Source organism: Carcharhinus amblyrhynchos, chromosome 12 (genome assembly GCF_965287045.1).
Source record: "Carcharhinus amblyrhynchos chromosome 12, sCarAmb.v2.hapA, whole genome shotgun sequence".
Lineage (NCBI taxonomy): Eukaryota > Metazoa > Chordata > Chondrichthyes > Carcharhiniformes > Carcharhinidae > Carcharhinus > Carcharhinus amblyrhynchos.
Window position 1 is genome coordinate 14607622 of NC_137335.1, and position 25249 is coordinate 14632870.

Genomic DNA, 25249 nt, shown 5'->3' on the forward strand with positions numbered 1-25249 from the left:
TCCATCACTCCTGGAGGTAGATTTAACACTCTCTTGCAGTGTCCTGTGTCATAGAGTCCCAACAGTATAGAATAAGGCCATTTGGCCCATCGTGACGGCACTGACCACAATCCCCACCCAGACCCTATTCCTGTGACCCCCTACCAACCCCCTGGACACTTGGGTCAATTTAGCATGGCCAACCAACCTAACCCGCACATCTTTGGGGTGGCGTTCTGCCTTGAACTTGCCGTGTTGTCTGCTGCAGGAGATTCTGCTGATGAAGGGCGAAGGGGAGGTGAAGCTGAACATGACGATCGGTAAAGGAGAACAGTCCCTGAAGAGCAGTAACCAGGAGGCGGCGAAGGCAATTCGCAGCCAGCTTCAGGCTCTGAGGGAGGCCTGGGCCGAGGTTGTCACAAACTCGGTGAACTGTCACAGGTATGGCCTGCTTCTCAGGTAACCAGGGTCACGGTCCCCACGTTTCAAATTCTTCCTGGAGCAAAATAATTTTGTCGCTTATTTGATAAATTTGTCAGTGGAGTTTGTAATTAATGGTTCATTTTCTATAAATATGGACTCAATTTTAGCCTTAAAGAATAGGGGCAGGTTTTATTCAGGTGAAAGGTGAATGACTCTAGAATCTGTTTCTCGACTATAATAACTCAAGACTGGGAAGGGACATTGTTTATTTACAGAATGCAAAATCCTGTGGTGTACACACAGTTGTCCCTGCCTGGGGCCTACAGTTCAGCAGGCCCAGTCTGGTGCAGGCTCGATAGGCCAAAAGGCCTCCATTTGCGATGCAGGGATTATATGATTCTATATTACAGGGAAAAAGGCAGGAAAACGGGATTGAGAAACGTATTAGCCAGGATTGAATGGAAGAGCAGACTCGATGGGCCGAATGGCCTAATCTTGCTCCTATATAATACGGTCAATAGTTTCAAAGTCGATCTGCAACTGATCAGATTTATCACCCTCCCCCCTCAATTCCCAGTTTGGCCTGGCCAGATTTGAACTCACAACCTCTCACGTTGCTAATCCAGGATCAAGCTCATTTGGCTGCCCAAAGCGTGATGCTTTAACCCCGTGGGGTAATACAAGGAGACGGAAACAATGTGCGGGTAAATGGCACGTTATCTGATCCTCTCTGCACATCAACATACTCTTGGGCCAATCTCTTCAGCCCTTCCCTCGTTTGAACAGAAGTCCTTGATTTCTTGCCCTTTGATGGGGGGGCAAGATTTGAATTCACTCAAAACCCACCTGGGGTTAAAATTGGGCCCCTGTGTTGCTCTCCCTGGCCGGTGTTTCTCCTGTAACCCTACCTTCTGTTGCCTTTCAGCCAGTTGGAGTGGGTGCTGGCGCAGTGGAACAGTTACCTGGAGAGCGTGAGGCAGCTCCAGCAGTGGATGGAGTCCACGGAGCAGGAAATGAGCCAGGGCCTGGAGCAGCAGGCCGACCTGAAGGACAAGCTCTCGCAGCTGGAGCGGCACCAGAGTCTTCTGGCTGACATCGAGAAGCACTCGGTCGTACTCAACCGCCTTATAGAGAAAGCCAAGGAGCTGCTGGAGAGGACAGGAGACGCGTCGTTTACGGAGGACGCACATCTGGAGATGAGAACCCAATTTGCTGATATTATTGTGGTGGCCAAGGTAAGTGCCAACGTTCATACCAGTGCTAGCACTTGATGGGGGAACGACAGAACAGCTTATCTTTTACCTTCACCAAGTTTAGTCTGCACACAGTTCAGCAAAGCCACAAACTCCGTATGGTTCCCCCCTTAATAACTGTGCTAGTTTATCTTCTTTTGGAGATTGAGCCAATAACCGTTACCTGCCTTTAATTAAGTTCATTTATTAGTGTCACATGTCGGCTTACATTAACACCGCAATGAAGTTACTGTGAAAATCCCCGAGTTGCCACACTCTGGCACCTGTTCGGGTACACTGAGGGAGAATTTAGTACGGTCAATGCACCCTAACTAGCATGTCTTTTGGACTGTGGGAGGAAACCGGGGCACCCGCAGGAAACCCATGCAGACACGGGGAGAATGTGCAAACTCCACACAGACAGTGACCCAAACGAGGAATTGAACCCGGGCCCCTGGCGCTGTGAGGCAGCAGTGCTAACCACTGTACCACCGTGCCACCCATAAGGCAATTAATGGAACCGTGTAACTGGTAGAATCATAGAAACCCTACTGTCGAGAAGCGGGTCATTTGGCCCATTGGGTCTGTGCTGACCATAATCCCATGCAGCCCCTATCCTTTGCTTCTTGCTGATATATTGAGTTATAATGGAAATAACATTTGCAGCAATATTTGGGTAGCTTAATGTGGGAGTTGCAATATTAACTAACGTTTATTTTTTACATGTTTTTACTTAAAGTTACGAAGATGCACAGAATGGACTGGGCAAATGCTAATTCCTCTCCTTGCTTGCTCTGAAATCCAACCTCAAACTCAATCCAATTCAAGGCCCCCACAAGAGAGACAAACAAGATCCAAGCTGACAAGAGGAGGCACCACACCCCCATCTTGGGCTTAATGTGATGCTCACTCGATCTTAATCTCACTAGAAAACCTTTCCTTTGGGGTGGAACAATGGCACAGTGGTTAGCACTGCAGCCTCACAGCGCCAGGGACTTGGGTTCGATTCCCGGTTTGGGTCACTGTCTGTGTGGAATTTGCACATTCTCCCTGTGTCTGCGTGGGTTTCCTCCGGGTGCTCCGGTTTCCTCCCACAGTCCCGAAGATGTGGAGATTAGGTAGATTGGCTGTGCTAAATTGCCCTTTGGTGTCAGGGGGCTAGCACCAGAGCCAGCAGGCGGGTTGTTTATTTAAATACATGATTTAATGTGCCCTGGAGGTTTAACAGCAGTTTTCCAGATCACTGGAATCACGGTAACTGAAGGGAGATGAGGATAGCTGTGAGGAAAAATGTAAGGGTCTTTTCAGCACTGCTTGTAGGTCAAGAGGAGCAGGAAAGCACCCCCCCCCCCCCCCCCCCCCCCCCCGCAATCCCTGGCAGACCTACAAACATCTGTCCCATATCAACCCAAGTCTACATACAAAGTCCACAAGATTACGAGGGGCATGGACAGAGTGAATAGTCAAGCTTTTTCCCAGCGTGGAAGAGTCAGTTACTAGGGGGCACAGGTTTAAGGTGCGAGGGGCAAGGTTTAAAGGAGATGTACGAGGCACATTTTTTACACAGAGGGTGGTGGCTGCCTGGAACTTGCTGCTGGAGGCGGTAGTGGAAGCAGATACAACAGTGACTTTTAAGGGGTGTCTGGACCAATACATGAATAGGATGGGAAAAGCGGAATATGGTCCCCAGAAGGGTAGGGGATATTAGTTCAGTGGAGCAGCATGGTCAATGCAGGCTTGGAGGGCTGAAGGGCCTGTTGTTGTACTGTGATTTTCTGTGTTCTAACCCCTGCATACCCATTATAAAGACCTCTCATAGTCAGAAGATAGACATTTCCCAGGAATCTACCTACTCCTGCAACCTGCACCCAAATCCTCACTGGAGGTCAGATCCAACAGGCCTACTCCTGGCAAAAAGAACTGAGCAGGGAAATTCAAACCTTTGGGATTCCCACCTTAAATTCCAGGCACCCCGACCACCCTCCCCCTACAACACCGCTGTCCGACCATTCCCCTCCCCTGTGTGGAGTTTGCACATTCTTCCTGTATCTGCATGGGTTTCCTCTGGTGTTCCGGTTTCCTCCCACAGTCCAAAGATGTGCAGGTTACGTGGATTGGCCATGCTAAATTGCCCCTTTGAGTCCAAAGATGCAGACGTTAGGTGGATTGGCCATGCTAAATTGCCCCTTAGTGTCTAAAGATGTACAGGTAAGGTGGATTGGCCATGATAAATTGCTCTTAGATTCTAAAAATGTGCAGGTTGGGTGGATTGGCCTTGCTAAGTTGCCTCTTAGTGTCCAAAGGTATGTAGGTTAGGTGGATTGGCCATGGCAAATTGCCTGTTAGTGTCCAATGATATTTCGGTTAGGTGAATTAGCCATGCTAAATTGTCCCTTAATGTACAAATGTGAGTGGGTTAGATGGATTAGCAGGCTAAATATGTGTGTTGTGGGATACGGTGGGGGTGGGGTCGGGGGGTGGGGGAGGTCCTGGGTAAGCTGCTCTGCCGGAGAGCCGGCGCACACTCATTGGGAAACATTGTAAGCCAGCTGCTTTTGATTCCAGGGGAAAGTGAAGAAGCTGGAGGATATGGTCCAGGACCATCAGCAGTACAACAGCGCCGTGCAGGACCTGACCAACTGGCTGACCTCAGCAAAGGAGGAGCTTCATCGCTGGTCAGACCTATCCGGAGACTCCACCGCTTTACAGAGAAAACTGAAGAAAGTCATGGTGAGAATAGCCATTGCTTACCTGATGGGCTGAAATTAGATGGCGGGAATTTGTAGCGAGGAATGATAGTTCCTCCGGGGGTACCAGCTGAGGCTAAGATCTTGTTTCAATGTAATTGGGCAGGATTTTACAAACCCTCCTGCCAGCGAGATTTTCCAGTCCCCCTGCAGTCAATGGAAAACATATATAGAAACTAGAAGCAGTGGTAGGCTATTTGATTTGATTTGTTATTGTCACGTGTATTGGAATACAATGAGAAATATTGTTCTTGCGCGCTGTACAGAGTATACTGTTCATAGAGAAGGAAAGGAGAGAGTGCAGAATTGGTCGGTGCAGGCTTGGAGGGCTGAAGGGCCTGGTCATGTGCAGTAATTTTCTTTGATTTTTAATTTGAATGTAGTGTTACAGTCATAGTTAGGGTATAGAGAAAGATCAACTTCATACATGGGGGTCACTGTTTAAAAATAAGGGCGATGCCCAGAACATGACACAGTGGTACAGTGGTTAGCACTGCTGCTTCACAGCTCCAAGGACCTGGGTTCGATTCCTGGCTTGGGTCATTGTCTGTGTGGGGTTTGCACATTCTCCTTGTGTCTGTGTGGGTTTCCTCCGGATGCTCCAGTTTCCTCCCACAGGCCAAAGATGTGCGGGTTAGATTGATTGGCCATGTTAAATTGACCATAGATGCATAGGTTAGAGGATTAGTGGATAAAATATGTACGGATATGGGGGTAGGGCCTGGGTGGGATTGTGGTTGGTGCAGACTTGATGGGCCGAATGGCCTCTTTCTGTACTGTAGGGTTCTATGATTTCTGTGAAACTGAGATTGGGGAAATTTCTTCTCTCAGAGGCTCATGAGGCTGTGGAACTCTTTCCCAGAAGGTTCTGGAAGCTGAGTTTTTGGCTGAAATTATCCCACGGGAATTGTAGCGAGTGAGACAGCGGACCATAGTGGGCAGGAATTTCCAGCCTTGGGGCACACGTGGCCGGTGAATCCTGCCCTTTGAATATTTTTAAAGCAGAGGTGATTAGGCTTTTGGTAAGCGAGGGGGATGAAAGGTTATTGGGAGTCAACAGGATGCAGTTTTGAAGTTATTGGCGGGCCAGGCAGAGCAGGTTTGAGGGGCTGAATGGCCTACTTCTTCTCCTAGTTCAGAGGTTGTCCAACAGGATGTCATGTGATCCTTCATAACTACCCAAGCAGGCAGGTGGGGGAGCCTTGGTTTAACTGAAAGACATGGCCTCCGGCAGTGCAGCACTCCCCCAGTACCACACTGGAGTGTCAGACTTGAATTTTATCCTCAAGCCCTAGAATGGGACTTGAACCTGGAACCTTACGGATTGGAAGTGCTACCAAGTGAGTCTTACTGGCATAAGATGTATGAGGACTCCCTTTAAAAAACGCTTACTTCCGAAGGATTGAAATTTTCTTCAATTATCTCCCTAAAATCTTGCATTAAAGAGTCAATATTACTACGATATGGATGGGATGGATGGATAGCACTGCTGCCTCACGGCACCAGGGACCCGAGTTCAATTCCAGCCTCGGGTCACTGTCTGTGCGCAGTTTGCACATTCTCCCTGTGTGGGTTTCCTCCGGGTGCTCCGGTTTCCTCCCACAGTCCAAAAGATGTGCGGGTTTCGTGGATTGGCCATGCTAAATTGTCCCTTACTGGCTGAGATTGTGGTCGATACAGACCCGATGGGCCAAATGGTCTCCTTCTGCGCTGTAGGATTCTATGATTCTACCCCAAGGCTGGAAAATCTCACCCAAGATCAATGGAACTTGCATGGACTATCCCCTCACCCGCTACGATTTCCGTGGTGGGCGGGACGGCGAAATTCCGTGCTATAGCTAGCTACCTGAGGAACGGAGACTGTGACATACTTTATCACACTCACCATCGGAAATTCTATCTTGCCTCAATGACATTCGGGTCCTTGTGTGCATTAGTAACTGTCTACTCGGGCACACTGTGATCTTTCATTTGAAGTTTCTGGAATGTTTCACTGTCAGACGGAGTAATGTAAATGCATTGGTGGCACAGTGGTTAGCACTGCTGTCTCACAGCTCCAGGGACCTGGGTTCGATTCCCGGCTCAGGTCACTCTCTGTGTGGAGTGTGCACATTCTCCCCATGTCTGCGTGGGTTTCCAAAGATGTGCGGGTTAGGTGCATTGGCCAATTGCCCCTTCGTGCCCTGGGATGTGTAGGTTAGAGGGTGTAGCGGAGTAAATATGTGGGGTTACATGGGTAGAGCCTGGGTGGGATTGTGGTCGGTGTGGATTCGATGGGCTGAAAGGCCCACACTCCTCCTGCCCTGTAGGGATTCAAGCTGGTGTGGGTTAATCAAAGTCCCATGTGTTCTGTCAGGTTGGAGGCAGCCAGCTTGTACAGCTGCCCTTCAGCGGGGCTGAGTAAGAGTTAATACTTTCTGCAGGATGTTACGCAGTTGTTTGCTCAACTATGAACTTCTACGAGGGCTTGTATAAACAGTTATGACAGGGCTGCTCACAATGAACGTTTCCCATCGCCAGGAGCTGATAGCTTCCAGACGGAATGGCAGGGAGCGATTAAGCAGAGTGGAAGCCCTGGCTGAAGAAGTCAGGCAGCACACGGCGGCCAGCGGGCACGAGGCGGTGGGCAGGGAGCTGGACGCCCTGCGGAGCGACTGGCAGCGGTGGGAAGAGAGCACGCTGCAAGCGCAGAGCGGCCTGGAGGACATGCTCAGCCAGACCACCAGCTCCGAGCAAGAGTTCCAAGCCCAGGTGGCTCAGCTGGACAAGGACCTGCAGGACTTCAGCGCCACCCTCGGGGCCTGCTCGCACAGCTTGTGCCAGCTGCAGGACAAAACCACGGACGAAGAGGTGGTGGAGTGTTGGCAGAAAGCAAAGGTTTGCCCGGGGCGTTGTACTGTGGGGGTCCATGCCAGGAGAGTGGAATGTCAGTATGGAGAACAAATTAGTGTCAGACTGTTTGGCTTTGGTTGTACTGAACAAGGGCACAAAAATAACTCCTTTTTAACAGATAATTATACACCGTTCACATCAGTACAGTTACATATTACTGAGGTGAAAAGCTTCAACAGTTTAAACTCAGAAATTCCATCACTGGATGCCGAAACTTCAGCTGTGTTTTGAGTGTTATACCGTTCCGGTGACTCATTCCACTGATGACTAACTCTGTGTCTCACAATCCAAAAATTCTCCATTCGACTGTGAAGCTCTACCTTGCGTTTATTTTCTCGCAGAATAAATCTCCTTCTAATAGTTTGACAAATTGCACCTGATGCAAAAATAGATCCTATTCTCCGAAGCGCCCTCCCCCACTCACACAGACACACTCACGCACACACAAACACACACACACGCTGACTCACTCACTCACACACACACATACACAGACACACTCACGCACACACACACACAGACACTCACGCACACACACTCACACACACACGCTGACTCACTCACTCACACACACAGACACACTCACGCACACGCGCACACACACACACACTCACACACAGACGCGCACTCATGCACACCACACACACACAGACACACTCACACACACTCACACACATGCACACACATACACACGCACACACACACACACAGACACACTCACACACACTCACACGCATACCACACACACACATACACACTCACACTCACACACACACATACACAGACACACACACACACACTCACACGCATACCACATACACACTCACACACACACACACACACACACACACGCACACCACACACACAGACACACACACATACAAAGGGGCCGTAATTTTCCAGCGGGATTTTCCTGTCCCGCTGCAGTGAATGGAGATTGAGCCGGTTGCTAAAATTCTCCGCCTTTGCTGCAGCAGGAGCGTGGCGTGAGCAGGCGGTAAGGTGGCACCTGCTATCTCTCTGGTCGCCCCTTCTAGCAAAGGGGAATATTGCCCCAAGGAACCATAAGACCAAAAGATATAGGAGCAGAATGAGGCCACTCGGCCCATCGAGCCTGCTCCACCATCCAATCATGGCTGATATTATTCTCATCCCCATTCTCCTGCCTTTTCCCCATAACCCCTGATCCCCTTATTAATCAAGAACCTATCACTCTCTGTCTCAAAGACACTCAATGACCTGGTCTCCACAGCCTTCTGCGGCAATGTGTTGACATTCACCAGCTACGACAAGCTCTTTATTCCAGGGATCATTCTTGTGAACTTCCTGTACCCAGTCTTTTCATGTGGGGGAGGCTGTTATACTGCAGACACCACGCGAGGGATTCTGGCAACACTCAGACTATTACTCTCACCCCAGGCATTTTGGAAGGATTCACTTGTTGACAGTCAACCTGTGCGCCATGTTGTGGACACACCATGCGTGGGGTGGGGCTCGAACCCGGAGCTCTGGCAGAGGCACAGACGCTACACACTGCAAGACTTCCTGCTGCACGTGCTGACCCCCCCACCACCATCCCACACGATCATTCGGACAATCGGACACACACACGACCCCTCTCACACACATTGGGCGAAACTTTCCAAGCTTTAATCTAGTCTTTGGCTCTGAGAGACACACACCTCTCTGTCTGTACGACTGACTATTCTCACAAGAGTCTGCAGCACTCAGAGTAAAGGGAACACTGCGGGTATCCCTGATGCCGTGACACTGGCAGGGCAGGGCAGGGCAGGGCCTGATAAGAGAGGTTGGCACATGCTTTGTAACTTCCTTCCCCCAGACCACAGTTATGGGATCCACTCCCACACTTCTTCCCCCACCCTCCCACAGATATGGGGAACACCCCTCCCCCAAATCCCCGTGGGTACTGGCAATGCCCCCCCCCAACACACACACAACCCACCCCTCCCCCTCAGAGAGACCTGGCACCACACCCTCCAGCCTCCACCTCGCCCCATCCCACCCAGATACTGTCACCTTTTCTCGCCCTGGCAGTGTCAACCTTTCTGGGCAGGAACCTTGATCTGTTACCAGCTTTAGATGGGGGGGGAGCTGGTGGGGGGAGGCTTGTAGCAAATTGGGAAATGAGATCTCACCACTCAGAATCCCACTTTCTGGTTCTCGTGAGATTTTTGCACCCAAGTTGCCGTTTGCACTCATGGCCAACACGGGTACAGGATCACCCAGGCATGGTTAGCACTGCTGCCTTACAGTGACAGGAATCTGAGTTCGATTCCCGACTCAGGTCACTGTCTGTGCAGACTCTGCATGTTCTCCCCGTGTCTGCATGGGTTTCCTCTGGGTGCTCCCGTTTCCTCCCACATTCTGAAAGATGTGCTGGTCAGGTGCATTGGCCATGCTAAATTCTCCCTCAGTGTATTCGAACAGGCGCTGGAGTGTGGAGGCTCGGGGATGTTCACAGTAACTTCATTGCAGTGTTAATGTCAGCCTGCTTGTGACACTAATAAGCTTAAACCCTCTCTATCCCTGTTACCCATGCTGACCAACTCTCTGACACACACACACACACACACACACACACACACACACACACACACACACACACACACACACACACACACACACACACACACACACACAGTGTCACTCCTATCCACGCACACAGTGTCACTCCTACCCAGACACACAGCATCACTCTGACCCACACACAAACAAACACACACACAAACACATACACAATGTCACTCTTACCTACACACATACATCGTCACTCTGACCTACACACACAGTGTCACACTTACCCACACTCTCATTCTGATCCACACACACAGTGACACTCTTACCCACACACACAGTGTCACTCTGACCCACACACACTGTCACTCTAACCCACACACAGCGTCACTCTTACCGCCACGCGCACTGTCACTCTAACCCACACACACACTGTCACTCTTACCTACACACACACAGTGTTACTCTGACCCCCACACCGACCCCACACACACACACACACACACACTCTCTATCATTCTGCCCCACACACAGTGCCACCTCTACATGGTTTGACTGCTATGCGCGAATATGGAACACTCTATGAGTGTATTTTGTGGGGAATGAATGTTATTGTAATCTGTGGCACTCCCGCAGGGACTCACTCTGTGACCTTTGTTTCTGATTTAGGAAACAGAAGAGGCTCTGAAAGAGGCTGAAAGTACCAGCGAATCCCTGAAGACACAACTAAACGATCTCTGCAGATTTTCCAAAGATTTAAGCTCGCATTCCGATAAAGTTTCTTCTTTGATTAAAGAGTACAACAGGTAAAGGGTTGAAGTTGGCCTGCTTCATTCTGATGCAGCAAGTTTTTAGCCCTGGGCTTACTCAGTAACCTTTGAGGCAAATAATGATGGCATCAGACTCTAGGCATTGGCCTCACCTATCGAGGCAGCTTCATGGGTGGAATCGCTGAGGGAGTGCTGCACTGTTAGAAGTGTGGATTTTCTTTGGAGCCAAGTTTCTCAGTCTGTGTGGCCTTCTTCACGCTAGCCAGCCGGACAATGTCAAAGCTGGAGTTTAACACTGGTGCTGCTACAATAATAAATCATAGAAACCCTACTGTGCAGAAAGAGGCCATTTGGCCCATCGAGTCTGCACTGACCACAATCCACCCAGGCCCTACCCCCATATCTCTACATATTTTACCCACTAATCCCTCTAACCTCCACTTCTCAGGACACTAAGGCGCAATGTGAGCACGGCCAATCAACCTAACCTGCACATCTTTGGAGTGTGGGAGGAAACCGGACCCCCCTGAGGAAACCCCATGCAGACACGGGGAGAATGTGCAAACTCCGCACAGACAGTGATCCAAGCCAGGAATCGAACCCAGGTCCCTGGAGCGGCAAAGCAGCAGTGCTAACCACTGTGCTACCGTGCTGCCCAATAGTCTCTCCCTCAATGTCAACAAAATGAAGAAGATTGTCATCAACTTCAGGAAGTGTAATGGAGAGCATACCCCAGTCTACATCAACGGGGACAAAGTAGAAAGAGTCGAGAGCTTCAAGTTTTTAGACGTCCGGATCACCAACAACCTGTCCTGATCCCCTGTGCCGACACTATAGTTAAGAAAACCCACCAATGCTTCTACTTTCTCAGAAGACGAAGGAAATTTGACGTATCAGCTACAACTCTGACCAACGTTTACAGATGCACCATAGAAAGCATTCTTTCTGGTTGTATCACAGCTTGGCCTGGGCTCCTGCTCTGCCCAAGACTGCAAGGAACTACAAAAGGTTGTGAATGTAGCCCAATCCATCACGCAAGTCAGCCTCCCATCCATTGACTCTGTCTACACTTCCCGCTGCCTTGGCAGAGCAGCCAGTATAATTAAGGACCTTATGCACTTTGGACATTCTCTCTTCCACCTTCTTCCATTGGGAAAAGATACAAAAGTCTGAGGTCACGTATCAACCAACTCAAGAACAGCTTCTTCCCTGCTGCTGTCAGACATTTGAATGGACCTACCTTGCATTAAATTGATCTTTCTCTACACCCTAGCTATGACTGTAACACTACATTCTGCACCCTCTTGTTTCCTTCTCTATGAGCGGTATGCTTTGTCTGTATAATGCACAAGAAACAATAATAAATCAAATCAAAAAAAAGCATTAGAGGAAAGGATAATGTTGCCAGATGCACAGTGCAACACTGAAGGTTATGTGCTTAATTTTCACCTTGGGTTTGGGTGGTTAACTGGCCAAAAGGATTGTTCCACTTACCATTCATTATTCGGAGAGCGGTAAGAATGTACAATTCTCCACAAAGAGAATGTAGACGAGCAAAAACATGAACCACAATACTGAGAAAAGACTCATCAACCGACACTCTGTTTACGTTTACAGTTTATTTATTAGTGTCACAAGTAGACTTACATTAACACTGCAATGAAGTTACTGTGAAATCCCCTAGTTGCCATACTCCGGTGCCTGTTTGGGTACACTGAGGGAGAATTTAGCATCTAACCAGCACATCTTTCGGACTGTGAGGGGAAACCGGAGCACCCGGGGGAAATGCACGCAGACACGAGGAGAATGTGCAGGCTCCACATAGACAGTGACCTGAGCTGGGAATTGAACCCGGGTCCCTGGCTCTGTGAGGCAGCAGTGCTAACCATTGTGCTGCCACATGAGGGGAATGAGGGGAAAGCAATGGAAGGATGCGGTGAGAGATTTAGATAAAGTAAGGTATGAGGAGCCGTAACCATTCTGTGTAACTGTCATGGAAGTCACCCCATTTTTGTTCAGGTGATTTTGATAGAAATACAGGCACATAGAAGATAGGAGGAGGCCATTCAGCCCTTCGAGCCTGCTCTGGCATTCATTATAATCATGGCTGATCGTCCAACTCAATAGCCTAATTGAGCTTTTTCCCCATAACCTTTGATCCCATTTGCACCAAGTGCTATATCCAGCCACCTCTTGAATACATTTAATGTTTTGGCATCAATTACTTCCTGTGGTAATGAATTCCACAGGCTCACCACTCTTTGGGTGAAGAAATGTCTCCCCATCTCCATCCTAAATGGTCTACCCTGAACCCTCAGACTGTGATCTCTGGTTCTGGACTCCCCCACCAATGGGAACATCCTCCCTGCATCCACCCTGTCTAGTCCTGTTAGAATTTTATAAGTCTCTATGAGATCCCTCCTCATTCATCTGAACTCCAGTGAAAACAATCCTAACCTAGTCAATCTCTCCTCATACATCAATCTCGCCATCCTCAGCCTGGGAAACCTTCGCTGCACTCCCTCGAGAGCAATAACATCCTTCCTCAGAAAAGGAGACCAAAACTGCACAAAGTACTTTAGGTGTGGCCTCACTAAGGCCCTGTATAATTACAACAACAGATCCCTGCTCCTGTACTCGAAACCTCTCACAATGAAGGCCAACATACCATTTGCCTCTTTACCTCCTGCTGCACCTGCATGCGTACCTTCAGTGACTGGTGCACAAGGACACCCAGGCCCCGCTGCACACTCCCTGCTCCAATTTACAGCCATTCGGGTAGTACTGTGTCTTCTTGTTTTTGCTTCCAAAGTGAATAACCTCACATTTACCCAAATTATACTGCATCTGCCATTGATAGCCCACTCGCCCAACCTGCCCAGATCATTCTGAAGGATCTCTGCATCCTTGTCACAGTTCACCCTCCCACCCAACTGGGTATCATCTGCAAACTTTGACATATTGCATTTTGTTCCCTCGTCCAAATCATTAATGCAGAAGCTCTTTGGAAGCCATTATCAAAAGTGCCGAGCCAGTCACGTTGTTGGTTGACCCACACCAGGACAAAACACGGTCTCCTTCTGTCTCCAATGGTGGCTGGGTGTTGGAGTGGCCTTGGTGTCACATGACAGGGGGCTGTGTGTGGTCTAAGGGAGCCCTGACTGCTAATAGAACATAGAACATTACAGCGCAGTACAGGCCCTTTGGCCCTCGATGTTGCGCCGACCTGTGAAACCAATCTAAAGCCCATCTAACCTCCACTATTCCAATATCATCCATATGTTTATCCAGTGACCATTTAAATGCCCTTAATGTTGGCGATTCCACTACTGTTGCAGGCAGGACATTCCACACCCTTACTACTCTCTGAGTAAAGAACCTACCTCTAACATCTGTCCTACATCTATCACCCCTCAATTTAAAGCTATGTCATATATGAAATATCAGAACAGAACAGGATGGGAACCCTTACAACATTTAAGAAGCAGTTAAATTGAAACAGTGTACCATACAAAGTGACGGACTGGGAACTGGAAAATGGAATTAGAATAGATAGGTGCTTGATTTGATTTGATTCATTCTTCTCCCATGAATTGGGATACAGTGAAAAGTATTGTTTCCTGCGCACTATACAGACAAAGCAATGCTGTACATTGACATTGATGAGGAGGAATTTCTTCAGCCAGAGGGTGGTGGAACTCATTGCCACAGAGGGCTGCGGAAGCCAGGCCACTGAGTGTCTTTAAGACAGAGGTAGATAGGTTCTTGTTCAATAAGGGGATCAAGGGTTACGGAGAGAAGGCGAGAGAATGGAGATGAGAATCATATCAGCCATGATTGAATGGCAGAGGAGAAACGATGGGCCGATTGGCCTAATTCTGCTCCTATATCTTATGGTCTTAGAGAAGGAAAGGAGAAGGTGCAGAATGATGAGTTACATTCGCAGCGAGGTTATAGAGAAAAATTGTCTTAATATAAGGTAGGTCCATTCAAAAGTCTGACAGCAGCAGGGAAGAAACTGTTCTTAAGTCGGTTGGTACGCAACCTCAGACTTTTGTATCTTGTTCCTGATGGAAGAAGGTGGAAGAGAGAATGTCCGGGGTGCGTGGGGTCCTTAATTATGCTGGCTGCTTTGCCGAGGCAGTGGGAAGTGTAGACAGAATCAGTGGATGGGAGGCTGGTTTGTGTGATGGACTGGGCTACGTTCACGACCTTTTGTAGTTTTTTGCGAACAGGAGCCATACCAGGATGCTTTCTATGGTGCATCAGTAAAAGTTGGTGAGAATCGTAGCGGACATGCCAAATTTCCTTAGCCTCCTGAGAAAGTAGAGGCGTTGGTGGGCTTTCTTAACTATAGCATCGGCGTGGAAGGGCCAAGACAGGTTGTTGGCAGCCTTGATGGCCGGTTGAGATGCGATGGGCCGAATGGTTTCTACTTTGTGCTGTAATACTCTATATGACACAGAGAGTGAGGCAGCTCCTGCGAAGGGGAAGGGCTGGCTGTAACATTTCTGATGCTGAACCCTTTACTAAACTTGTCTCCCTGCTTCCTTTTTCACCGCAGCCTTTGTTTACAGACTGCAAAATACTGTCAGCACAAGGAAAGAGCGCTGGAACAGCGTTTCCGGGCAACTTTCCGAGAGTTTCAGCAGTGGATGATCAACACGAAGATTACTACCTGCTTTGACACACCTCAAAATATCGATGAGGCAACTGCGATCATTCAGAAACTGCAGGTAGGCAGTTCGCACAGCGCAGTTACAACAGGAATAGGCAGTGTAATCAAACAGAGCAAGTGTCCAGAAGGAAAACATCGACAAACACACAAACTAATTGAAGGGGGAGGGACGGGATGGGGAATTCCCGTGCAGTTTGTTCATTTAGCTTCCGTGACTCGCAATGAATTAGTTATTTATTAACGTCACAATGAAGTTTACATTAACAGTGCAATGAAGTTACTGTGAAAATTCTCTTTTTGTGTTTGGGCTGAGGATATTGTACTGTTTATGGGGGCGTTCTTGACCCTGTGTTTGCCATCCATGCGAATGCCGACGGAGATTCAAGATCCAGAAGTCGCAGTTCTCGCTGGCGCTGCTCCTTGGCACAAGTCCATGCCAACCTGTGCCAAGGAACGTCCCCCCGTAGGAGCCTAATTGGTGGGTGGAGGGGGATTTGTGGTGGTGGATGTGAGAGGTTGGAGGAGCTGGGGAGGCTGGTGATGGCTGTTGGGATGGGGGTAGTTGGTGGGGAGATGGGTACCACTTCGAACTGTGGGGGGGGGGGAGAGGGAGAGAAGGGGCCAACGCTCAGAGGGTGGGGAGGGGAGCCCCTGACAACTCTGTGGTGGTCTGGGGTTGAGGGGAGAGGTGGGGAGATTTCCTCACGTTCTAATGATCGGGGCACCATTTAAAGATGGCATTCCGAAACCTGTGCAGCCATGTTTATGCCCCACTCCCTGTATGACAGCCTGAAACATGCCCCCGTTTTCCTTGGCAGGGTGTCATAAGATCTGGAGAGAAAACCGGGCATCGGAGCGTGGCGCTTAGGGGATTTTCACAGTAACTTCATTGCCGTGTTAATGGAACCCATAGAATCCTACAGTGCAGGAGGAGGCCGTTCGGCCCATCGAGCTTGCACCAATCACAATCCCACCCAGACTTTATTCCTATAACCCCACATATATACCTTGCTAATCCCCCTGACACTAAGGGGCAATTTAGCATGGCCACTCCACCTAGCTCGCACATCTTTGGAATATGGGAAGAAACCGGAACACCCGGAGGAAACCCATGCAGACGCAGGGAGAATGTGCAGACTCCGCACAGACAGTGACCCAAGCTGGGAATCGAACTCAGCTCCCTGGCGCTGTGAGGCAGCAGTGCTAACCACTGCACCACCATGCCACTCTGTGTTAATGTAAGCCTCCTCTTGACATTAATGAATAAACTTAAGACATGCATCTTCAAGTGGAACTGCTCCGCAGTGCAGAAGGTGGCCACTCTGTCCTTTACGCTGATGCTAGCTGTTGACTAATCTTACCGGTGTCAGCTGTGAGCCCCTCCTATCTGTGAGCCAGAAGGGCCCAGGCCCAAGTCCCACTCCAGAGGCTTAAGGCCATTACCCAGGCTGACATTTGAGTGCCGTAGCGAGGAAGTGCTGCACTACCAGCGCTGCCAAGTCTGAGGTAAATCAGACTTGGCAGCGCTCAGGTAAATGTCAAAGATGTGTGAGGTAGGTGGATTGGCCATGATGCATTGTCCCTTAGTGTCAGGGGGATTATCAGGGTAAATATATGGGGTTAAAAGGATAGGGCCAGGTGGGATTGTTGTTGGTGCAGGCTCAATGGGCTGAATGGCCTCCTTCTGCGCTGCAGGATTCTATGATTCTATTCTATGATTCTATCCCAGAATGCTGCTATGAAGAAGAGGTTCTCTGGTATCCTCACCAGAAGTTAGTCCTCAACATGCGTTGAAAAATCAGGCCATTGTTAAATTGTTGTTCATGGGATCTGACGGTGCACAAATTGGCTGCCACATTTCCTGCATGATTGCCCTTTACCGGTTGGTGAATGTTTAGGATGTCCTGGAGAATTGAGCCACCGTTTGCATACAGGTTCCTCTTCCTCTTCGACTGACAGCCATTTTGTTTTTGCTTTCAGGACTTCCTGTCAGAAAGTGAGACCTGCCAGAGCAAACTCAACACCCTGATTTCTAAAGGAGAGCTGCTGAGCAGGATTCTCAGCAGAGAGAAGGCCGAGGCCATCCAGGCCAAGGTGTCCACTGCCAAGGAGGACTGGAAGAACCTACTGGCAAACCTTCACCAGAAAGAAGCGGCCTTACAGGTTGGACCCCACTCATAGCCGCTGGTTAACTGTTACCTGGAAACTAAAGGAAAGGACAAACCTTTCATTAGGGGAAATTTTCTTCAGTTAGCCAGCACAGACACAAAAGGGCCAAGGGGCCCCTTTCTGCACTGTAATATTTCACATCTCATTCCTGGTCCCCGGTTCTTTCCTACACTTACAGTTTCATGCATGTTCTCATAGCTATGAATTTGTGTGTTGGGTGATTGTGTGGGGTTTGTGTATTGAGTGATTGTGTGTGGGGTTTGTGTATTGAGTGATTGTGTGTGGGGTTTGTGTATTGAGTGATAGTGTGGGGTTTGTGTATTGAGTGAATGTGTGTGGGGTTTGTGTGTTGAGTGATTGTGTGTGGGGTTTGTGTGTTGAGTGATTGTGTGTGGAGTTTGTGTGTTGAGTGATTGTGTGTGGGGTTTGTGTATTGAATGATTGTGTGGGTTTGTATATTGAGTGTTTGTGTGGAGTTTGTATATTGCGCGATTGCGTGGAGTTTGTGTGTTATGTGATTGTGTGTGGGATTTGTGTATTGAGTGGTTGTGTGGGGTTTGTATATTGAGTGATTGTGTGGGGTTTGTGTATTGAGTGGTTGTGTGGGGTTTGTGTGTTGAGTGATTGTGTGGGGTTTGTATATTGAGTGGTGGTGTGGGGTTTGTGTATTGAGTGGTTGTGTGGGGTTTGTATATTGAGTGGTTCTGTGAGGTTTGTATATTGAGTGATTGTGTGGGGTTTGTATATTGAGTGATTGTGTGGGGTTTGTATATTGAGTGATTGTGTGGGGTTTGTGTATTGAGTGATTGTGTGGGGTTTGTGTATTGAGTGGTTGTGTGGGGTTTGTGTATTGAGTGATTGTGTGTGGGGTTTGTGTATTGAGTGATTGTGTGGAGTTTGTGTATTGAGTGATTGTGTGGAGTTTGTGTATTGAGTGGTTGTGTGGAGTTTGTGTATTGAGTGATTGTGTGGGGTTTGTATATTGAGTGGTTGTGTGAGGTTTGTATATTGAGTGATTGTGTGGGGTTTGTATATTGACTGGTTGTGTGGGGTTTGTATGTTGAGTGGTTGTGTGGGATTTATATATTGAGTGGTTGTGTGGGGTTTGTATATTGAGTGATTGTGTGGGGTTTGTATATTGAGTTATTGTGTGGGATTTATATATTGAGTGGTTGTGTGGGGTTTGTATATTGAGTGATTGTGTGGGGTTTGTATATTGAGTGGTTGTGTGGGGTTTGTATATTGAGTTATTGTGTGGGATTTATATATTGAGTGGTTGTGTGGGCTTTGTGCATTGAGTGATTGTGTGGGGTTTGTACATTGAATTATTGTGTGGGATTTATATATTGAGTGGTTGTGTGGGGTTTGTATATTGAGTGGTTGTGTGGGATTTATATATTGAGTGGTTGTGTGGGGTTTGTATATTGAGTGATTGTGTGGGATTTATATATTGAGTGGTTGTGTGGGGTTTGTATATTGAGTGGTTGTGTGGGATTTATATATTGAGTGGTTGTGTGGGGTTTGTATATTGAGTGATTGTGTGGGATTTATATATTGAGTGGTTGTGTGGGATTTATATATTAGTGGTTGTGTGAGGTTTGTATATTGAGTGGTTGTGTGAGGAATTAAGGATAGTCAATAAAGATTGGCCAGCCAGTGATGCTCATATCCCACAGTCAGCCTGAATTGGGAAAAGCACATTTATATAGGACGGACCACTCCCCCACACTTCTCCCCACTGGCCCACCCGCAAACCTAGCAGCCGCATGGTATAGTTTCCACTCCCCCCTACACCAACCCGTGGCAAAATACTAGTGGTGGTGGCAGGGAGGGCCGTTTAATACACCTTTAAGAGCCTCCATTGCCCAAAGTGTGGGTGGGTCCCGCACCTCCCCACCACTGTACTTGCTGGTCAAAGATGTACAGGTTAGGTGGGATTAGTGGGGTCAATATGTAGGTGTCACGGGACGAGGGCCTGGTCTGTTGGAGTCTTGATGGGCTGAATGGCCTCCTTCTGCACTGTGAGGATTCCATGATCTATAGTTAAATAAATACCTGTGGAGACAGAGAGGCACTGGGCATAGCACCCACTACCATCCCCCCTACCCTACTGACTTTACACCACCCTTGACTGCCAGCTCACTCCCAGGGGTTTGCTGGGGGGCGGTGGGAGGTTAACATTCTGACCAAGGCGTCACTTCTTAAAAGGCCATTGTCACTTCTGTGTTGGAAGGGTTGGATTTGAAAGGGTGCAGAGGACATTGAAAGTCCGCAAAGGGAAATAGATAGTCTAAGTGAGTGGGCGATGGTCTGGCAGATGGAGTACAATGTTGGTAAATGTGAGGTCATCCATTTTGATAGGAATAACAGCAAAATGGACTATTATTTAAATGGTAAAAAATTGCAGCATGCTGCTGTGCAGAGGGATCTGGGTGTCCTTGTGCAGGAACCTCAAGAAGTTGGTTTGCAGGTGCAGCGGGTAATTAAGAAGGCAAATGGAATTTTGTCCTTCATTGCTAGAGAGATGGAGTTTAAACACAGCGAGGTTATGTTGCTGGTGAGGCCACACCTGGAGTACTATGTACAGTTTTGATCTCTTACTTGAGAAAGGATATACTGGAGGGGGTGCAGAGAAGATTCACTAGGTTGATTTGAGAGTTGAGAGGGTTGGCTTATGAGGAGAGGCTGAGTAGACTGGGGCTATAGTCATTGGAATTCAGAAGAATAAGGGGAGATCTTATAGAAACATTTAAGATTATGAAGGGAATAGATAAGATAGAAGCCGGGAAGTTGTTTCCATTGGCAGGTGAAACTAGAACTAGGAGGCACGGCCTCTAAATAAGCGGGAGCAGATTTAGGACAGAGTTGAGGAGGGACTTCTTCACCCAAAGGGTTGTGAATCTGTGGAATTCCCTGCCCAGTGGAGCAGTTGAGGCTACCTCGTTGAATGTTTTTAAGGCAAGGTTAGATAAATTTTTGAACAGTAAAGGAATTAAGGGTGATGGTGAGCAGGCGGGTAAGTGGAGCTAAGTCCATAAAACGATCAGCCGTGATCTTATTGGATGGCGGGGCAGGCTTGAGGGGCCAGATGGCCTACTCCTGCTCCTAGTTCTTAGGTTCTTATGTTCTCCGCCACCAATGGTGTATATTTTTTCTCTCCCCCTCTCAGAACTTGCAATCTCAGATGAAGGACTTTGAAGCCGGTGTCGGGCCCATTCAGGAGTGGCTGGTCGTCACGGAAACGGACGTGCAAGGGAGCAGCACCCAACTGCCCGACCTGTTGGCCAAGAAGAACGAGCAGTTCCGATTGCAGGTAGTGTCCCCGCACCGCACGCACCGGGGTCGAGGAGGGCCCCACCCCCCCTCCCCGGAGCGCGCCTCGCCACAAAGCCGATCGCTTTAAGCGGGGACAGTTGCCTTCATCACCGCGATGCAATGGGACCATCACCTCCACCCTATCACACTGACCTCGTGAATGAGGACCCCCCCTCCCCCGCCCTCCATTCTGCTCACCCCGTAATCCCGCTTCTCCTTAGTGTTTGACTGTAGCCCGTGTCCCCTCTGTGTGTCTTTAACAAGTAGCTACGCAGGCCAAGTGCTTTGAATGTGCGTCGTTTTCTGTTTCCCGCATCCCTCACTCTTTGTGCTCCTCACTCCTGCCAAATATGATATGCACCGTAACATGTGTTTTGTTTTTTGCAACCCTGCTTGTGCCTTTCAGTCTGTCCTAGAGGAGATAGCCAGCCGTGAACCCCAGATAAACAAGCTGAAAGAGAAAGCCCAGCATCTGTGGGAAGAGCAAGCATCTAACAAAAGCTTTATGCACAGAGTATCTCAGCTGTCCGCGTGCTATTTAGCCTTAAGTAACTTAGCCAAGGTAAGGCCCGGAGGTGAATGTGTTCAGCTTGCAAATCAAACGCACAAAACAGAAACCAATCAGTTCTCTAACTTACTCAAAGCAGGACTTTGGCAATGGATTCTCACATCTCCTTCCCTACATGGCGTTAGTGAACCAGATGGGTTTGTTCCAACAATCGACAAAGTTCATTCTTAATTCCAGAGATCTTTCATTAAATTCAAATTTCACCAGCTGCCATGGCGGGATTTGAACCCGGGTCCCTGGATCATTAGCTGACATGGTGATAGCAATGATACCACTTGGCCATCACTTCCCCATTGCCCTCCATTTTCAGGATATTACGCCTTAATTTTCAATTCAGTTTTAGACCATAAGACATAGGAGCAGAATTAGGCCATTGGGCCCATCAGATCTGCTCCACCATTCAACCATGGCTCATAACTTTTCCACCTCATTCTCTGTCCTTTCTTTTGATCCCCTTACCAATCTAGATCCTCTCTGTCTCTGCCTTCAAAGACACCCAATGGCCTGGCCTCCGCTGTCTTCTGTGGCAATGAATTCCACAGATTCACCACCCTCCGGCTGAAGAAATTCCTCCTCATCTCTGTTCTAAAGGGTCGTCCCTTTACTCTGAAGCTGCGCCCTTGAATCCTTGTATCAACTGGGTGCACGGTGGCACAGTGGTTAGCACTGCTGCCTCACAGCGCCAGGGACCCGGGTTCGATTCCCAGCTTGGGTCACTGTCTGTGTGGAGTTTACGTGTTATCCCCGTGTCTGTGTGGGTTTGCTCTGAGTACTCTGGTTTCCCCCCCCCCCCCCGCCCCCCCCACAGTCCGAAAGACATGTTGGTTAGGTGCTAAATTCACCCTCAGTGTACCCGAACAGGTCCCGGAATGTAGCAACAAGGGGATTTTCAAAGTAACTTCATTGCAGTGTTAATGTAAGCCTACTTGTGACACTAATCAATAAACTTTAAATTGCTTTTCCAAACTCACCCATCCATATGGATCAACTCCGTATCTATCTGTAGGTTTTTGTAGATTTGTGCCTGCTTGCCACTATGGCATCTGGTTACCTTCCAGCCTCATGCCAGCCTTTCCCCCTTTTGCTGTTGCCCTTCTGTGGTGTATTCACCCATGAACTTGAGTGCAATGACACTGGTGTGGGGGGGGGGCGGGGGGTGGGGGGGCTCCGGAGGAAAGCATGGCACCTGAGCTCAAGAAAGGTACACAGTTGGCGGTGAAAACGGGTACCGTGCCACCAGCCAGGAGAAGCTCTGCGCTGGAACAGACTCCGTGGAGAGACAGAAGGGTTTGTTGTGCCCGCTGCCGAGAAGGTTAAGGGGAGGTTTGGTGGAGGTATTTCCAAAATGAAGAGGGGTTTCGAGAGAGTTAATAAGAGGAACCTGCTTTTATTGGTGGTGGCGGGCAGTGGGGTGAGTTACGAGGAGGCACATTTTTGATAATTACCAAAAGACCAGGATGGAGATGAGAAATTGTGAGTGGCTATGAACTAAAACCCAAAAGCTGGGAGAGTGGCGGAATCCGATTCAACGTTAACTTCCAAAAGCAAATGTAATTCTCCCCGTTTCTGCGTGGGTTTCCTCCGGGTGCTCCGGTTTCCTCCCACAGTCCGAAAGACGTGCTGGTTAGGTGCATTGGCCGTGCTAAATTCTCCCTCAGTGTACCAAAACAGACGAGTAGGGAATTTTCAGAGTGACTTCATTGCAGTGTTAATGTAAGCCTACTTGTGACACTAATAAATAAACTTTAGTGTTGGAGCGAACTCGCATTTGTCCCAGCGTTCCTCGCAGGGTCGGTTAGTTTGGTTCCACTTACTCGTGGAAAAAAATAAGACGTCAAAGTTGCACTTTAGTGACGATTGGTTCTATCCCTTTATGGGTTTCAGGAGAAGGCTTTAAGAGTGCAGCGGACAGTGTCGGAACATCAGCAGTTCTCTCAGGGACTGAAGGAGCTACAGGACTGGCTGGCCGATGCCAGGCACATGTTGGAGTCTTACTGCACTACCACCGCTGATAAAAACCTCCTGGACAGTCGGATGGCAAAGGTCGAGGTGAGTTCAGTGGGGCACATGTGTACTCGAGGGTCGTTGTCCACACTACACGCTTGCCCTGGAGTTTTTGCCCAGGGGGTGAGCAGCTTGGGGCTCAGGATTCTTTACCTATCAATTTGGTTAGGGGGACTACCTTCGTGCCCCTCTCCCAAGCCAGGCCAGGGAACCATCTCCAGCTGCCTGAATATCTCAGCTCGGATTATATGCTCAGGTTCTATGTTCTTTACACAGTCAGTGCTTCTTTCCATGCTCTTCACGGTTCTAGTTTTTCTTTTATTCATTCGCGGGGGACATGGGCTTTGCTGGCTGGCCAGCATTTGTTGGCCATCCCTAATTGTGTGACCTGAGTGCTTGCTAAGCCATTTCAGAGGGCATTTAAGAGCCAGCCACATTACTATGGATCTGGAGTCACATGTAGGCCAGACCAGGTAAGGATGGCAGATTTCCTTTCCTAAAGGACATTACTGAATCAGATGGATTTTCCTGACAATCAACATTGATTTCATGGTCATCAGTGGATTCCTAATCCCAGATATTTTGTATTGAATTCAAATTCCACCAGCTGCCATGGTGGGATTTGAACCCGTGTCCCCAGAGCATTATCCTGGGTGTCTGTGTTTCTAGTCCAGGGATAATCCCACTAGGCCATGGCCTCCTGCGGTGATGGCACTTTGCTGCCCACCGGACAGAAAGCTCAGTGGGTTTGCTCAGAAATCTAGATCGAGATGAAGGTTGAAAGTGGGAGGACATCTTGAATGTCAGATAGCAGAGAAGGTGCTGGCTTTATCTGATCGAAGGTGTTACACACTGAGATTTTGGGTGCGATTTTCCACCAGCTCACCCCAAAACTGGAAAATCCCTCGTGAAGTCAATAGACCTTTGCATGGTACCCCTACCCACCCACCCTGCTCTGTCCACTATGATTCCCATGGCGGGTGGGATGGGAAAATTGTCCTCTTTGTTTGGGAATGTGTCTGGTCTTTGGAGTCACATGACACACACAGGAATAGGAGCTTGTTGGCACCTGGCATTGCAGAGGAGTAGAAATGAGAGAATGTTCCGTGAGGCAAAGGTGGCCCTTCCAATAGTGCAGGAGGAGGTGATGGCCTTGTGGTATTATCGCTAGACTAGTAATCCAGAGACTTAGGGTAATGTTCTGGGGATCCGGGTTCGAATCCCACCACAGCAGATGGTGGAATTTGAATTCAATAAAAAATATCTGGGATGAAGAACGTACTGATGATCATGAAACCATCGTCGGAAAAACCCATCTGGTTCACTAATGCCCTTAAGTGAAGGAAATCTGCCACCTTACCTGGTTAGACCTATACATGGTTGACTCTCAACTGCCCTCAGGCAACTAGGGATGGGCAATAAATCCTGGCCAGCCAGCAATGCCCACTTCCCATGAATGAACAAAGAAAAAGGAATGGAAGATAGAAATGTGTCCTGACATCTCATAGTAAAGTTCGAACTGTCTTCATGTGAGGTGGATACCTCTGTGTCTCAATGCTGTGTTCTCATTTGGGCTACTTTCTTGTGTTGTTCTGTTTCAAATCACCCAAACCAAGGGCATGATGCCACAGCACTAGGCAGAATCATTCATTCACCCTTCGTCAGGTGAGGCCCGAAAGCTAGTGGCTTTTGCTACCAAATAAACCTGTTGGACTTTAACCTGGTGTTGTGAGACTTCTTACAGTGTTTATCCTAGTCCAATGCTGGCATCTCCACATCTTGGCAAACCATGACAGATATTCTAAATAGACACCATTCCTCAACAATTAGGTGAAAATCCTAACCTGTATCCCAGGCTGATACCCTGGGATACAGCCAGGGTATCCCACCTGAAGGCTAAATTTTCCAGCCCTTCCCGCCAGTAGGATCTTCCAGTC

At 48.6% G+C, this 25249-nt stretch overlaps 1 protein-coding gene across 7 annotated transcripts in view; it reads left to right on the plus strand.

Annotated features, from left to right (window-relative positions):
- syne1b (spectrin repeat containing, nuclear envelope 1b) overlaps positions 1 to 25249 on the plus strand; it is a 415064-nt gene that overhangs the window by 136510 nt on the left and 253305 nt on the right. For 6 of the 7 annotated variants that reach the window (XM_080200097.1, XM_080200090.1, XM_080200089.1 and 3 more), the window contains 10 exons: positions 248 to 420; positions 1328 to 1637; positions 4200 to 4364; positions 6902 to 7258; positions 10478 to 10614; positions 15143 to 15314; positions 17237 to 17419; positions 20595 to 20738; positions 21147 to 21302; positions 23193 to 23357. In XM_080200097.1, the coding sequence (XP_080056223.1) occupies positions 248 to 420; positions 1328 to 1637; positions 4200 to 4364; positions 6902 to 7258; positions 10478 to 10614; positions 15143 to 15314; positions 17237 to 17419; positions 20595 to 20738; positions 21147 to 21302; positions 23193 to 23357 (1962 nt within the window). The remainder of the gene's footprint in view (positions 1 to 247; positions 421 to 1327; positions 1638 to 4199; positions 4365 to 6901; positions 7259 to 10477; positions 10615 to 15142; positions 15315 to 17236; positions 17420 to 20594; positions 20739 to 21146; positions 21303 to 23192; positions 23358 to 25249) is intronic. The other variant, XM_080200095.1, reaches the window with a different exon arrangement.